We start from the raw sequence: 14,282 nt of genomic DNA on the forward strand, positions 1-14,282 counted from the left end.
GACAGCAGCCTCCCGCCTCACCCAGGCTTCTGGGAAAGCTGAAGCGAGAAGGCAGAGTGATGGGCCCGGGAACTCTCAGGGAGGGGCCATCTCCCCACTCCCATGCCCGATGGAGCTGGGCACACAGAAAGCCTGTTGGTATAATGTCAGTCTCTGAACAGCCAGTTCATCCAATGAGCAGCTTCTATATTCACTGGCTGTGTGTGTGTGTGTGTGTGTGTACACATTAGTTCACCAGTTCTTATTCCCTTTTTAAAAGGGCATTTGACCCTGGCCAGTGTGGCTCCGTTGGTTGGAGCATCGTCCTGTACACAGAGAGGGCGAGAGAGAGAAACATCTCACATCGATGTTTCACTCTCTCCCCCTCCTTCTCTAAAAATCAATGGAAAAAATATCCTCAGATGAGGATTAACAAAAAAATAAAACAGTAAGTTATTCCTCAATAAGCCTAAATTTGTAAAGCCTGCGTTTGGCTTTAAAATTCACAGGTGTAGGCACACACCTGCTGGACAGCTGCTGGAAACGGTGGCACCGTCAGCCATGACATGCAGGCATCGGTTTTATTTCGCCAGTTCCCTGCTGCGGGTGGTTCCCAAGCTTTCGGCATTTGCTTTAATGCCACGATGCTCTGGGAGGGATCGGAGGTTGGCCCAGCCCCCGTCAGCCCCCCCCCCCCCGCCCCCCCCATAACTCCCCTCTGCTGTCCATACCACCCCTGCACGACCGGGCGGTGGGGTTCTCATCTGCTCTACAGAGGGTGCAGCTGAACGTAGGGCTCCAGTCACACGGGCAAGTCACAGGTCGGCAAGCGGAGGCCCCCAGGTCCAAACGGGTCTGCCAGGTGGGAGGCCCGCGCTCCTCCCGGGCCGCTGCAGCCAGCTGTGCGCTGTGTCCTCCTCATGTGCCCCCAGAGCACCGAGCACACAGAAAGGGGCGCTTCCCTGGGACGGTGTGTGGGCTGGAAGTGAACCCCAGTATCGCCTGGAATAAAGGCCAGCAGTCCGTCTCTCCACGAGCTCGCTGCTAAGGAAGAGGAGCGGCTGCCAGACCGAGCAGGGAACATCAAGCAGCCAATGACACGGAGTGCCCACCATGCCAGGCCCTGGGTCAGAGAGCGCACGAGTGTGCACCGCTAACACTCCCATCCCCAGCGGCCGAGGCTCCTTTCCTGCTGCTGCTCTCCACGCCTCTCGGCTCCAGAAGAATTAGTGTCGTGATGTCCCCACCATTGCTGGTCCCCAACACCTCACTCCACGGCTTTTCCTTCGGCGTCAGCTCAGCAGCATCTCTCCTCCAGGCCGGCTGCTCTCGGGTTCCCTGTTCAAGTTGCCAAGAGAGAATCTGGCTCAGCTCACCGCATCCTAGCTCAGCCTTCTGATTGGCTGCTGTTGGGTCAGGTGAGCACACTGAGCCAATCAGTTCTGATTGATGGGGCCAGTCACATGGTTTGAACCTGACCCTGGAGGCAGAGGCAGTTTCACTTGGAGGGGACTCAGGGTGAGTCAAACTGCACGGATTGGCACCCCTGGCCCAGGGCACCCAGGGGAGGGGACGGATGGCACCAACTGGGTCCCTCCAGAGCTGCTGGGAGCCTGGGTCTGGTGCCAGAGGAGATTTACCGCCTAGAATTAGAGCTGGAAGCTCACATCTCCCATAAGACCCCAGTCCCCGGATTCCCCGTCTCCCACTGCTAATGGGTGTGCTTTAGACCAAGAAGCGAGAAGCCTTCTCCCGTCGCTCACCCGCTGGTTATTGGGCTCACAGAGCAGCTGTGCCCTCTGACCCAGAGGTAGCCTGGGCGCAAGGCCAGCATGGATCCTTCCGGAACCCCCGCATGGAGGCTGACATTTGAGCCTGGGGATCTGAGCAAGGCGCTCTTTGGCAGCAAGTAGAAGTCATTCTCTTTGTTCTTCAACCTCCTGATGGCACCGAGCTTCGTCCCAGCCTGGTGTCTGTGCACCGAGGGGATCGAAGGCCCCCTCGCCCCCCACTTTCTCATGCCTGGGAAGGTACAGCCCAGGGGAGGGGACGCCCCCAGATCTCCAGTCAGGGTGTTGGGGGCTGTGCTGCCCACCATGGAGAGTGGCCAGTCAGTAGGGCCACTGGTGGCAGAGGCTGGGAGAGGAAGTAGAGGGCATGAGGCCCCGCCCCTTTTGGGACCACACCCAGGGCACACTAGGTACTAGCGGAGGGATACTCTGAGGAGGTTAAGTTTCATAAAAGAATTTTATTTTTAGAGAAATTTTAGGTTTAGAGAGAAATTGAGAGGAAGGTACAGAGATTTCCCATATGAGCCCTCCCCCCACACAAGCAGAGCCTCCCCCATTATCAACTTCCCTCTCCCCAGCCTGTATTTTTGTTGTACCTGATGAACCCACATCGGCACATCATTACAACCCACAGACCTTAGTTTAGCCCAAGAGTCACTCTTGGTGTGGTGCATTCTATGCATCTGGACACATTAGAATGACATGTGTCCATCATTACAGTGTCACACAGCAGTTTCACTCATTTCAATATTCAACCAGGGGCAGCTTGAGCCATGGCAAGTTGGGCTCAGGAGGATGATTTAATTCCATGTGGGAGTCACTGATGGGTGAGGACTTCACCTTTGAGTTAAAAAAGAAAAAGAAGCCCGGTGGCTCAGTGGTTGAGGGTCGAACAGGAGGTCACCGTTTGATTCCCGATCGGCACATATGCCCGGGTTGCGGCTCAATCCTGGTGTGGGAGGTGCAGGAGGCAGTCGATCAATGATCCTCTCTCATCAGTGATGTTTCTATCTCTCCTTCTCCCTTCCTCTCTGAAAAAAAAAAGTGTGAAAGAAAAACACAACTTCTAAAAGGTGGGCTGACTGAAGGAGGTAGGAGGTACGGGAAAGATGCTGGGAGATGTTTATGCCTCATCGGGGGATTCAAGGACCAGAGGTGGGACTGCATGGGAGGTAATTGTGTGTTTCTTTTTGCACCATGAGAGTAAATGAGTGATGTCTGCTGACCACAGCGGTCAACTACAGAGAACAAGTAGACAGTCCATTGAGCACCTACTCCAGGCCGGCCAGGGGCTGGGATCCTCCACCCACCACCTTCTCTGATCTTCTTAGAGTGGATCCCGGGCCCCAGCTCGGAGAGGAAGGGACTGAGGCTCTGAGAGTCCAGAGCTTTCCCAAAGTCACACGGACAGAAAAGGCTGGCTTCCCCCACAGGTGCCCCGGTGCTTCTGTTCTAGTTTAGGTGCCACAGAGGCAGCAGAATTCCTCCCTGGAGGGGACATAGGTTTACGTATGACTTCTTCAGTCTTGGCACAATTGGTCCATCCTTCAGCCAGGAAGATAGGGACAGTGAGAGACAGAAGGACAGGTTGCCCAAGAGCTCGGGTCAGGGGGACAGGACTGTGCGAGGTCTTCTCTACCGCGGCTTCTAACTCGGGGTTTTGTGCCCCTTCAGGCTGTCACTGGCGTTGGGATCGCTTGCTCACGAAAGCAATGGTGGCACCAATCGCAGCTAAGGCTCCAGCGCCCGCAGTTACTCCGGTCTTGAACTTTTCTGCCTGAAAGAGAGCAGCCCAGGTTCACAGTCCACAGCAAGACCAGGCAGGTTCTCCCTCCCACCAAAGGGGCTGGAGGCCACACTCATGCTCCCGCCCTTCCCCAGGCCTGGCCTCTCGGAGATGCTGGCCTTGTCCCAACAACCCTTCCCTGGGAAGCCGAAGGTGTGACCACTTGTCAGTGCTGGGCTTGACTGGATGTGTCCTGACAACTGGCAGGGTGGACGGATGGAATCCTGTGTGAGCCTCCTGGGTGGGCCACTTGGTCCTGATGGAGGTGGTAGGGGAGGGGCATTCCTGCCTGGGCTCCTGGGGCCAGAGCTCTGGGGTGAAAGTGGGAATGGCTCTGTGGTCAGGGCTCTCCCTGGGCTCCAGCTCTGCAGAGGGAGGTGGTGGCAGAGCTGAGGGGGACGATGGGAAACCATGGCCTCAGGATTCACTGTGCTCTGTGTACTGTTACCAAGTGCAGCCTGGAAACTTCTATCTCCACCACCACCTCAGCCTGAACCCCAGACTCACACGTAAAACTGCTACTCAAAGGTCCACACAGATGTCTAACTGGTCACCTCAACTCCCCACATGAGCATCAAATCCTTAATATCCCTCCCAAAACTCCTCCTCATTCCCCTCCATCCAGGCTGCCCAGCACCCAGTCACAGGGGCTGTGAGCCCTGGAGGTGCTGTGGTTCAGCAGAAAGAGCCGGGACCACTGGGGGTTGAATCTTGTTTGTGCCTCTTACTGTGTGTTTGTGACAATGAACTCAGAAGAGGGCAAAGGGGATGGGTTAAAGCTCTGCCCAGATCTTCCATAACATGTTCTTGAACTCTTACACCGGCCACAGACCTGAGCATCTCTTGCCCGAAGGCTCTCTGGGGCCTTAGGACACCTGTCATGGTGCAGGGCTGACCCAGACTTTGCCTGACAGCACAGAGGGCATCAGGAGCTGCCTTTAGGGTGGGTTTTAGAGGCAAAAAATCCCAAAGGGATAGAGGAGCCCAGAGCCCTAGAGGTCCCCCAAACATCCCCTCCTCTTGCACATGGGGAAACTGAGGCCAGAGAGGAAGTGCCCTGTCCAAAGACCCTGAGTGGATTAAAAGCAGATGTGAGATTTGTTCTCAAACATCCTGACTCCCAGCCAACAAGACCCTGAGAGCTCCCTTTTGATTTATTCAAGGTAATTCTTGTCACCCCCACTCCAAGTAGACCTCCAGAAGGGAGAGAGCCCCTGAAGAGAGGGCCTTACCTGCCGGCTGCGGGCCTTGCCGTATCTCAGATCGGTGACAAAGTGCTCACAGTTCCTGTTCATAACACTGTACTCCAACTCCTTACCAACCAACTCCTCCGCAGAACGGATAATCTTGTTCACGGGCAGTGGTGAGTACTCGTGGTCCAAGTGGTTGTTGACCCAATAGCGGCAGCCCCCCACCACATCACTCAGGAGCTCCCTTTTCACCACACCTCTGCTGCTCAGCACAGAGAAGAGGCTGGAGGAGCCAGCCCCGGGGTACTCATCTGGAATCAGACACAAGAGTATCAGCAACTGCAGGGGAGGCCTGGGAGGGGAGAGGTCACAAGGCAGGGAGGAAGGGCCAGGGGGTCACACTATTGAGCTCTGGTGTCTGTCCCTTCACCAATGTGATTGGAGGATTCCATCATTTTGCTCTTTTTCTTAACGAGCTGTGAATACTTTTCATGTTAATCAATGTTGTGATGGTCAGTGGCTGCCACTGTGTTCCATTACATGAATGGACATTATATGAATTTACGGTAGTAAACTGTATTTGTTCATCTTTGCACGTGTGTGTTTCAGAAAGAGATCAAAGTAGTTGTGGTCCCACTGGGTTTCAGACTCTGCTGTGCAAATTTCATACATTCTCTCATTATTCTCCTTTTGAACTTCATGGTAAACACTCTCATGTCCGTTCAACAACCGATATTGGACCTGAGGCATCATGGGCCTTTTCTGGCCCAGCTCTGGCCACATGGAGAAGCCACACAGCACTTCCAGCTGGTTGTGTCCAATCCATTGAGCCTGGAGCCCGGGATTTGCTCTCTAAGAGGAGGGATCTAGAGAGCACGCTAACCAGCAGGCTCCTTTATGTGTGAGTTTCGAGGCTGATGCTGCACTTAGCACCGCCCTGGAGGAAGCACTACCTGCACACTCACACACAAGCAGGACCCGCTGCTCACACTCACGCTCCCTGTTCCAAGCCTCCTAAGTGTCGTCTGGATTAGGGGGTTTCGCTTACTATTTGCCATCAATGCTGACAGTTTTCAGCTCTGTCAGTGTAGGTGACAGCGCATAGAAACCTGCTCAGTCACAAGGAGATTCTTGTGATCATGAGAAGTTTCTGTCCAGCGAGAACGCAAACGCTTGCTGTCCGAGGTGTGGGTGCCACTGCTCTGCAGGGCACCAGCCCCTGTGCCTCCCAGTCCGCGGTCTCCTCCCAGCACCTTCCTTTCATGGACGACACACACGTCTGGGCCCTGCCTTCTCCTCTGCCTGCCTGTCATCCTGCTTCTGCTCTCCCTGCATTACATCAAGGGTCCAGGTGCTCGTGTGCGTGTGTGTGAGACTCTCTGGGAGGTGTGACCTGGGAGAGCTGCTCCGTGGAGGGTGTTCAGGAAGCCCTCTCAGGACGCCCTGTTCTGTGACATCCTCTGGGCACAGGACACAGCCTGAGAGGCAGTCCCTCCATGAGAGCGGGACACCCAGACACGCTGCTGGTTTAGAGAAATCTGTCTGCTCGCCCAGCTAACGGGCCCGAGCTGGAGAGCATCCAATGCGGGTGCAGCCTGGCTTCCCTGGGGCCCACGGACCTCTTTCCCTGCTGAGTCAGGACCCGAGGGACCACTGAGATGCCCCCAAGGGACACGGATGTACAGTGAGCCCACGCACTGCCCAGGGAGAACCCAGCAAGGGTTCCAGGGTGGCTCTTGGCTTTAATTGTTCTCATGAGGCTCGTGTTGGGCAAATGCAGCTCGCGAGCCACATGCGGCTCTTGGGCCCCTTGAGTGTGGCTCTTCCACAGAATACCACGGCCTGGGCGAGTCTATTTTGAAGAAGTGGCGTCAGAAGAAGTTTAAGTTTAAAAAATTTGTCTTTCAAAAGAAATTTCAGTCGTTGTACTGTTGATATTTGGCTCTGTTGACTAATGAGTTTGCCGACCACTGCATTAGGCTAATAAATCTTTGATAAATCCTATTTTCAATCCCCTTACCTGGGGGAGCCAGGTGGATCACATAACCATCGCCTACATAGAGGGCCCAGTGGGAGTAGCCGATGCGGGAAATCTCAATCAGGTCTCCAGGCTTGGGCTCTTCGGGAAACTGCAAGAGAAGAGCCAGGAAGGGGAGAGATTTCAGGGAGCTGCAGAGGGCCGGCTGGGAGGAGCTAGGCAGGGGAGTCCACGCGGATGTTCATCGCCTGGTGAGCGTGTGGAGGGCACTCTGGCCCCTGTGAGGCCCTCAGCCTCTGGCGCTTTCAGAGCGTGCCCTTGGGGAACTGGAAGCCTGGAATCTGGTTGCCCCGAGGGAGGGAAGCCTGGAAACATGACCTTGTGCTTTGGGAGAGTGAAGAATTGTCCAAAGAGAGTGTAATCCATGCGTGTCTGTGCTTTGTGCACATGTGTGTTGTATGTGGTGCGTGTACATGCACACACATGAGGATGCCGATGAGCATATGTGGGTGTATTGTGCACCTGTCCGGAGGGTGATGACACTATTGCTGTGTGCAAAGCCCCTTCGTGGAGGCTGGGACCCAGGCTCATCCCCAGCCACATGGGGCAGGTGAGTCTGAGCTTCTGCCTCACACACTGCCCGCAGGTGCTCACATGCCTCTTGCCCTGGCTGAGCATGGCCCCCACAGGCTCCTCCTCACACTCTGCCCCTCCAGCCCCGGTGCACCCGCCCTCAGAGGTGCCCACCTGAGGGACAGAACTGACAGCCTAGTGAGGGGACTGAGCGTTGAGGAGGCCCTAGTGTGGCTGCCCAGCTTCCAGAGCTGGGGGGGTGGAGGGGGCAGACGGGGCTCACACACTCAGGCAGCAGGCTCTGCTGGCACTCTCCCCACCATGACTGCCACCCTCCAAGCCCAGGGGAGGAAGCAGCACCCCTTGCTCAGCTGGGGAAACTGAGGATCAGAGAGGGAGAGGGACTTGCCCGGGACACTCAGCTGGCGGTGGCTGCCCTGGGTCTTCTCTGTCCCGTCTCCTCCAGTCCCTTTCCTCCCTCCCTCCCTGCCTCACCACCTCCTCCCTCTCCTCAGTGCCCCCCCAGGGCACCACAGCACCTGATCAGAGAATTTTTCAGCTTTTCTTGTCTCTGTGTCTGACCTCAGCGAATGAGAAACCTCCTGCAGCCCTCACCCCGGGCGGCCCAACCTGAGGCCAGGGCTCAGCTCTCCTTTGGCCCATTCCATGCGGGTACCCAGCAGCCCACACTCACCCCGAACACGTCTCCTGATTCACCTCCTCGTCCATCTCCCGCCCTTGACTCAGCTCAGGCCCCAGGTGCCTATTTTGTGACCCCACAGTTACCTGACAAGATTCCCTGCCTTTTGTCCCTTCACCTCCACAGCCAGTCCCCCAGAACACCCGGTGTCCTGCCCAAATGTCCCATCTGTCCATGACCCTCCTCTGGCCTCAAGGCACAGGCATGCCCCTGGGCAGCCACAGCCCCTCCTGACCCTTCGCCACCCTCCTGGCCCCTGCTGTCCTCGCCACCCCCCCCCCCACCCTGGGCTGGCTGAAGGCCTTGCCTTCCCCTCCCCACAGCTCCCTCTGGCCTCTGCTCCTCTGCACCCCACCTTCTCTATGCCCCCAGCCCCTGCCCCACGCCCACCCCTCCTCTACTCCCCCCAGACAGACACCTCCTCTGAGGAGCTGCCCTGAAGGCCCAGCCTGGCTCAGCTGCCACGCTCAGGGTCCCCAGCCCCCGGGACCGCCACCTCTCCCCACGGGATCTTGCTCTGCTGTGGACCCTGTGCCTGTCCCACCCCCACTGGGCTTTGAGCTCCATCAGGGGGATCCTGTGTGCTCGGCCCTCCCTCCCTGCATCTCCTGGGTCCTGAGAGGGGCCTGGTGTGGAACAGGAGGCAAGGAACTATGGGAGCAGGAGGGCTGGAGGGCCCGGGGCCAGGGCTCAGGCCAGGCAGGCCCAGAGGTGGTGTCCATCTGGGGGAGAACAAGGGCATTTCTCACTCCGAAATGAAATGGTGACTTAAGGGGAGGCCTGGGCACTGTCCCAGGAGCAGGGCAGTGAGCTGGCGCCTGGTCTGGGCAGGCAGCGGTGTCCAGGAGCAGTGAAGCAGGTGGGCTGAGCTCTGGAATGTGAGGCGCCTTCCCGGAATCGCCCCACTTCCTGTAAGAGCCCCGTCCAGCTGGCTGCTTTTCTGCTGCCCACCTCGCACTGGGCCGGCCCTTCCGGATCCTGTGTGAGTCTGAACTCCAGGGCTAATGGGGGCAGCTGTCCGTGTTGGACGCTGAGAACCGAATGCACCCCATCAGGCAGACACATGCCTGGGAGGAAGAGGGGGTCAGAGCAGAGGGGCTGAGGAAGCACCAAACACCAGCAGCAGCTGAGCCCCACAGCCCGGGATCCACTGCTCCCCAAGTCCCGGGTCCCCCATCAGCCCACACTCCACCTCCTTCCCCAGCTCAGGAGGGCACAGCCCAGACACCACACATCCTCCCACATGGCCCCCCAACTCCATACAGTGCCAGACCCAGAGCGGGGCTCCCTCTGCCCCAAGACCTCCCAGTCCTGCAGCAAAAAAGACTCAAACAACATTCCGGTCTCCATGGCAGCCTTAGAGGCAGCGCTGTTCCCAGCAGGTACACAGCCCAGGCCTTCATTGAGAACAGGGAGCTGCCCTCCCCTGTAGAGCAGGTTCTAGAAAGTTCTGAGGACTTACCGAAGCCATTGCTAGCCAGGGTGGGTCTGGCTTTTGCTCCTGGTGCAACAGGTTTTATACCCAAGTGGACGCTTTCGCTTTCGCTTTCGCTTTCCCTTGTTGTTCAGAAGGACTGAACCCTCAGTGGTTAGAGGGCCTCTCAGCATTGCTCTCCGTGCACAGGCCATGATTTCCCCCCAAGGCCTGGCATGGCTGGGCCTGGAAGCCGCCGGGAAGCAGTCGGAGTCGGAGGGAAGCCTTAGGCCTGCCCTGCCCGGGACACGTGCTCCCACTGCGGACGGGGTGCATGAGGCCCAGCTGTCAGCCCCCGGCCCACGTGGGCCCTTATCTTATACCCACCCCACGGAGGACAGGAGCCCCGGGCAGCCTTCAGGGCGGGACCCCCGGGAAGGGCTCAGCAGGCGGGTGCCTGGACCTTGGGATCCCAGGGCTCATTGGCATGGGGTGCATGTGGGTGGGAGAGCAGAGCTTCCCTGAGAGCGGCCTCCCCAGCCTGGCCGTCCGCTGTCCCTGAAGCAGGAGGCAGAGGCAGGGCGCAGGCTCAGTCCCGCAGCTCCCCAGGCACCAGGGCCCAGGCTCTTCCATCCTGCTGGTCCCGGGTCTCCTGGATGGTCGCTGTGGTCACACAGCCTCCTGGGCACAGCCGCACCTGGCCCTGTCCAAGGGCAGTAAGAGGAGCTTTTCATTCCCTGGTCTCCTCTGAGCAGGGAAAGCCCCTCCCACAGCCTCCTGCGGCCTTGTCCCCAGTCCCTGTCCAGGGCTGCGTCCCGTTTCTATGCAAACCCATCGTGGGCAACGGGGCAGGGGCTCCCCTGGGGGGAGGAGCCACTGGGGCCTCAGCCAGGTCTGTGGAGGGGCCGGTGCTGCCCAATCAAGGGCAGGGCTGTGCGCGCCCCGGAGAAGGTGTGTGCGTGTGTGCGTGTGCGCGTGGAGCTGGAGCAGGCAGGGGAGGTGGCTATTGGCCAGGCAACCAGCACCTAAGCTGCACTCACCCCTCCCTCCCGCTGTCACGCACAGCTTTGCTGGAGGCCACAGGAAGGCAGGCCCAGCTCTCAGGCCTCAGGGGAGCAGGAGGGGGAGCCGCCCTGCAGGCGGGAGGGGAGCACAGCCAGGATGAGGACCTGGCAGAGCCCTCCCTCTCTCCATCAGGAAGCATTGTGTGCAGGGGCTCGGGAAGGCTCCCCCTCTACCAGCATGACCCCATGACCCCAACTCTCACTTCCCTGGGCCACACAGACTCCGGACTCGCGGGTCCAATGGCCATGGCTCCTCTGGCCAGGAAGGAGAAGGCCTCTGGGCAGCGTCCTCCCTGTTTCCAAGTGAGTTTCACCCTAAAGGCGTCTGAGCGGCACAGAGCGCCACCTGCCCGCATGCAGGTCCTGCTCTTTCACGGTGTTGCTCTGGGCCACGGCCTGCCCTCCCCTCCTCTCACGCCCTCCTGCTCAGGGTGAGGGCCTCACGGTGCCAGCCCAGAGGCCGTGAGTGTGGGCCAAGCGCCCCACGGGGTGGTGCCTACCCCTCGCAGGGCCGGATGCAGCTGCTGGGCATGGACTCCGCCTCTGAGGCCCGTGTCCAGGTTTCACAACCTCAGGTTGAGTCTTGCAGCCTCTCCCGCAGCTGCCCCCCTGGAGGCCTGGCTGTGGGTGTGGCTCTTGCACACCTTCCTGACTTAGTGTTGGAAGCTGCCCATTGCCTTCACTAGCAGAGAGGTGTGGACAAGGAGCCTGGAACGCTGGTGAACCTTGAGCCCTGGCAAAGGTCAGAGCTATGCACCAACGTAGCTGGAGCAATTTCCCGACCAGATAGTCATGTAAATCCTTACTGATAAGATAGTCCTTCTGTTATTGGAATTGCCTGCCTAAGGGCTATAGGTGGATCCCAGACTGAATAAGAGCATGGCAAGGCCTGAGCACCAGTGGAGTTCTTCCTCTTGCATTGGGTCCAGCCTGGCCCCCCAATTTCCAAATTATTATTCCTTGTCTTGTTTCTGTCATTTGCATGTGGCCCTTCTCCAGAGCCCGAACCCTGAACCACGCGGGACGTGGGTCATCACAACTTAGTCCCACTCAAAGCCTCCGCTGTGGGTTTGACCAGCATGTGAGTTCTTTGTATTGAAACACCCTGAAGAGAGGTGAGGTTTCCGTTCCTTATGGAGGTGAGTACGTTGTGCTCTTTCAAGAAATTGGTCCATTTCATCCAGAATGTCACGTGTGTAACGCCATGCCCAGGAGGCCCTGTGCGCCTTCCGGTGCCCGCAGGCTCCCAATCTGTAGTAACAGCCCCGCTTCCCAATCCTGGTAATTTGTGTCTTCTCTCTTTTCCTTTGTAATCTTTTAAAGCGTTTGTTGACATAATCGATCTTTTCAAAGATCCAACTTTTTGTGTGTTTGATTTTCTCTTTTTGTGTTCTCAGTTTCACTGGTTTCTGTGCTCTATTCCTTCCTTCCTTGCACTTGCCTTGGTTCTATTTTCATCTTCTCTTTCCTGCTTCTTGAGATGGGAGCTGGATTGTTAATTGGAGACTTCCCTTCTCCAACGTGAGCATTTACGTTACACATTTCTCTTTCACTGCTGCTGTCCCCGCATCCCATGGATTTTTATCTATTGTATATTTATTTGTGTAGTATTTATTTGTATTCACCTCAATTGAATGCTTACTTTTTAAAAAAAATATATAAATTTCTTCATTGATTTCAGAGAGGAAGGGAGAAGGAGAGAGAGATAGAAACATCAATGATGAAAGAGAATCATTGATCGGCTGCCTCCTGCACGCCCCCTACTGGGGATTGAACCGCAACCTGAGCATGTGTCCTTGGCCAGAATTGAACCTGGGACCCTTCCGTCTGCAGGCCAACACTCTATCCACTGAGCCAAACCGGCTAGGGCTGAACACTTACTTTTTAGAGCTTCCTTCTGACCCAGGGGTTATTTAGAAATACTAGAGGCCCAGGGCATGAAATTCATGCACTCAGGGGGTCCCTCAGCCCGGACCAGGCCCCCTTGCAGTCTGAGATGCCTCAGGGGATGTCCGACTGATGCCAGAGCGGACATAAACCAGCAGTCGGACATCCTTAGCGCTACCGCGGAGGGAGGAGAGGCTCCCGCCACCGCCGCTGTGATTACCAGCCATGAGCCCGGCTTCTGGCTGAGCAGCCCTGCCCCCCGTGGAAGTGCACTGACCTCCAGGGGGCAGCTCCTGCGTTGAAATCTGTCCCCTGGTGGTCAGTGTGCATCATAGTGACCAGTCATTCTGTCACTCAGTCAGTTTGCATATTAGCCTTTTATTATATAGGATATATATATATCAGAGTGGGAGAAAGAGATAGAAACATCAATGATGAGAATCATCGATCAGCTGCCTGATGCCCACCCCCCGCTGGGTTGAGCCCACAACCCAGGCATGTGCCCTTGCCCTTGATGGGAACCTAACCTGGGACCCTCAGTCCGCAGGCAGATGCTCTATGCAGAGCCAAACCGGCCAGGGCGGGTACGTGTCTTTAAGGTCAATGAGATCAAGGTGGCTGATGGTGTGTTCAGGTCTCCCACACCCTTGCTGAGGTGACTAGTAGCTTCATTACTGGTGTGGAGATGTGATGTCAAAGTCGCCAGTTCCGTGTGAATTTGCCCCTTCTCCTCTCTCCTCTCAGAGTTCACTTCTCCTGCTTCCTGTATTTTGCAGCTTTGGTTCTTGTTGCACATGCACTCGGGGTGGTTACGTTTCCATGGGAGACTGACCTTCGTGTCCTACGGAATGTCCCTCGCTCTCCTTACCATTTTCTTTCCTCTGAGGTTTGACATGATCTTCTATTCATATTGTCACCTGCTTTTCTTACGGGTCGTGTTTGTGTGGGGCATTTTAAAAGTCCTTTTATTTCCCACTTCCATGTATCATTACTTGTGAGTGAATTTCTAGCAGACAGTCATGTTTCTCTCTCCTCTGTCGTTCTCTTTTTAAAATTGGTTTAGTTTGCCCTTGTGTTTTGTGTGTATGTTAGCTCTGAAGTTTGCCCTTTTTATTTGCCTTTTCTGTGGGTTTTCTCTGCTCTATCCACCCCCCTCATCCCACCCCGCCCGCCACCTTCTGGGTCATTTTTCCTGCCCTGCGATGGATACCCTGACATGTAAAATTTTTTGTTTGATTTATCCAGAGTGTTTGGAATGTTTCTGTTTGTGTCGGTGGTTGCCCTAGTATTGCATTATGCAACTACGACATTATGATTTACTGCTGTCAGCCGTTTCCCAGTTTGAGTGAAACACTGAAACCTCACTTCTCTCTATATCCCATTAGCCCCACCCCCACATTGATTACATAACTGTCTGAAATACTTCCTTCATATACACTGGGATACACTTCGAATGATGGTACAATTTTTGCTTCAATCATCAAACAGAATCTGGAACCGTCAAGAGGGGAGAATATTCTAGTATATTTACCCATATTTTTACCTAATGGATTTTCTTTCTCATTTTCTAAATTTCCAGGTTGTCTTTTTTTTTCTTTCTTTTTTTTTCTTTTTTTTTCTTTTTTTTTTTTACATTTCCTTTCTTTGGGAATTACTTCCTTTGACAATTTTTGGGGCAGTTGTGATGGTGACAGATGTTCTTAGTGTTCATTCATCGGAGGAGGTCTAATTTCCCCATTATTCCCGAGGATCACTTCACTTGATACAGAATTCCGGGTTGATAATCTTTTCTTTCAGCCCGTGAAAAGTGTCGTGTCATTACCTTCTGGCCTCAATAATCTCTGGTGGCAACGCTATCATCAATAATATTATTGACCCCCTGAGGGTAATGCCTCATTTCTCCCTAGCTACTTACAAGGTG

General features: G+C 55.8%; 1 protein-coding gene across 1 annotated transcript; it reads right to left on the reverse strand.

The window, feature by feature from the left end:
• Window positions 1-2,209: 2,209 nt before the first annotated feature.
• LOC308234223 (phospholipase A and acyltransferase 4-like) lies at window positions 2,210-9,480 on the reverse strand. Its single transcript, XM_080641655.1, has 4 exons — window positions 9,459-9,480; window positions 6,766-6,874; window positions 4,788-5,056; window positions 2,210-3,546 (listed from the first exon to the last, which is right to left on the reverse strand). Exons 1-4 carry the CDS (start codon window positions 9,465-9,467, stop codon window positions 3,448-3,450), a joined length of 486 nt encoding a protein of 161 aa, XP_080497781.1. The 5' UTR covers window positions 9,468-9,480; the 3' UTR covers window positions 2,210-3,447.
• Between the last annotated feature and the right edge of the window lie 4,802 nt (window positions 9,481-14,282).

This window comes from Plecotus auritus, assembly GCF_963455305.1.
Source record: "Plecotus auritus genome assembly, chromosome: 9".
NCBI lineage: Eukaryota > Metazoa > Chordata > Mammalia > Chiroptera > Vespertilionidae > Plecotus > Plecotus auritus.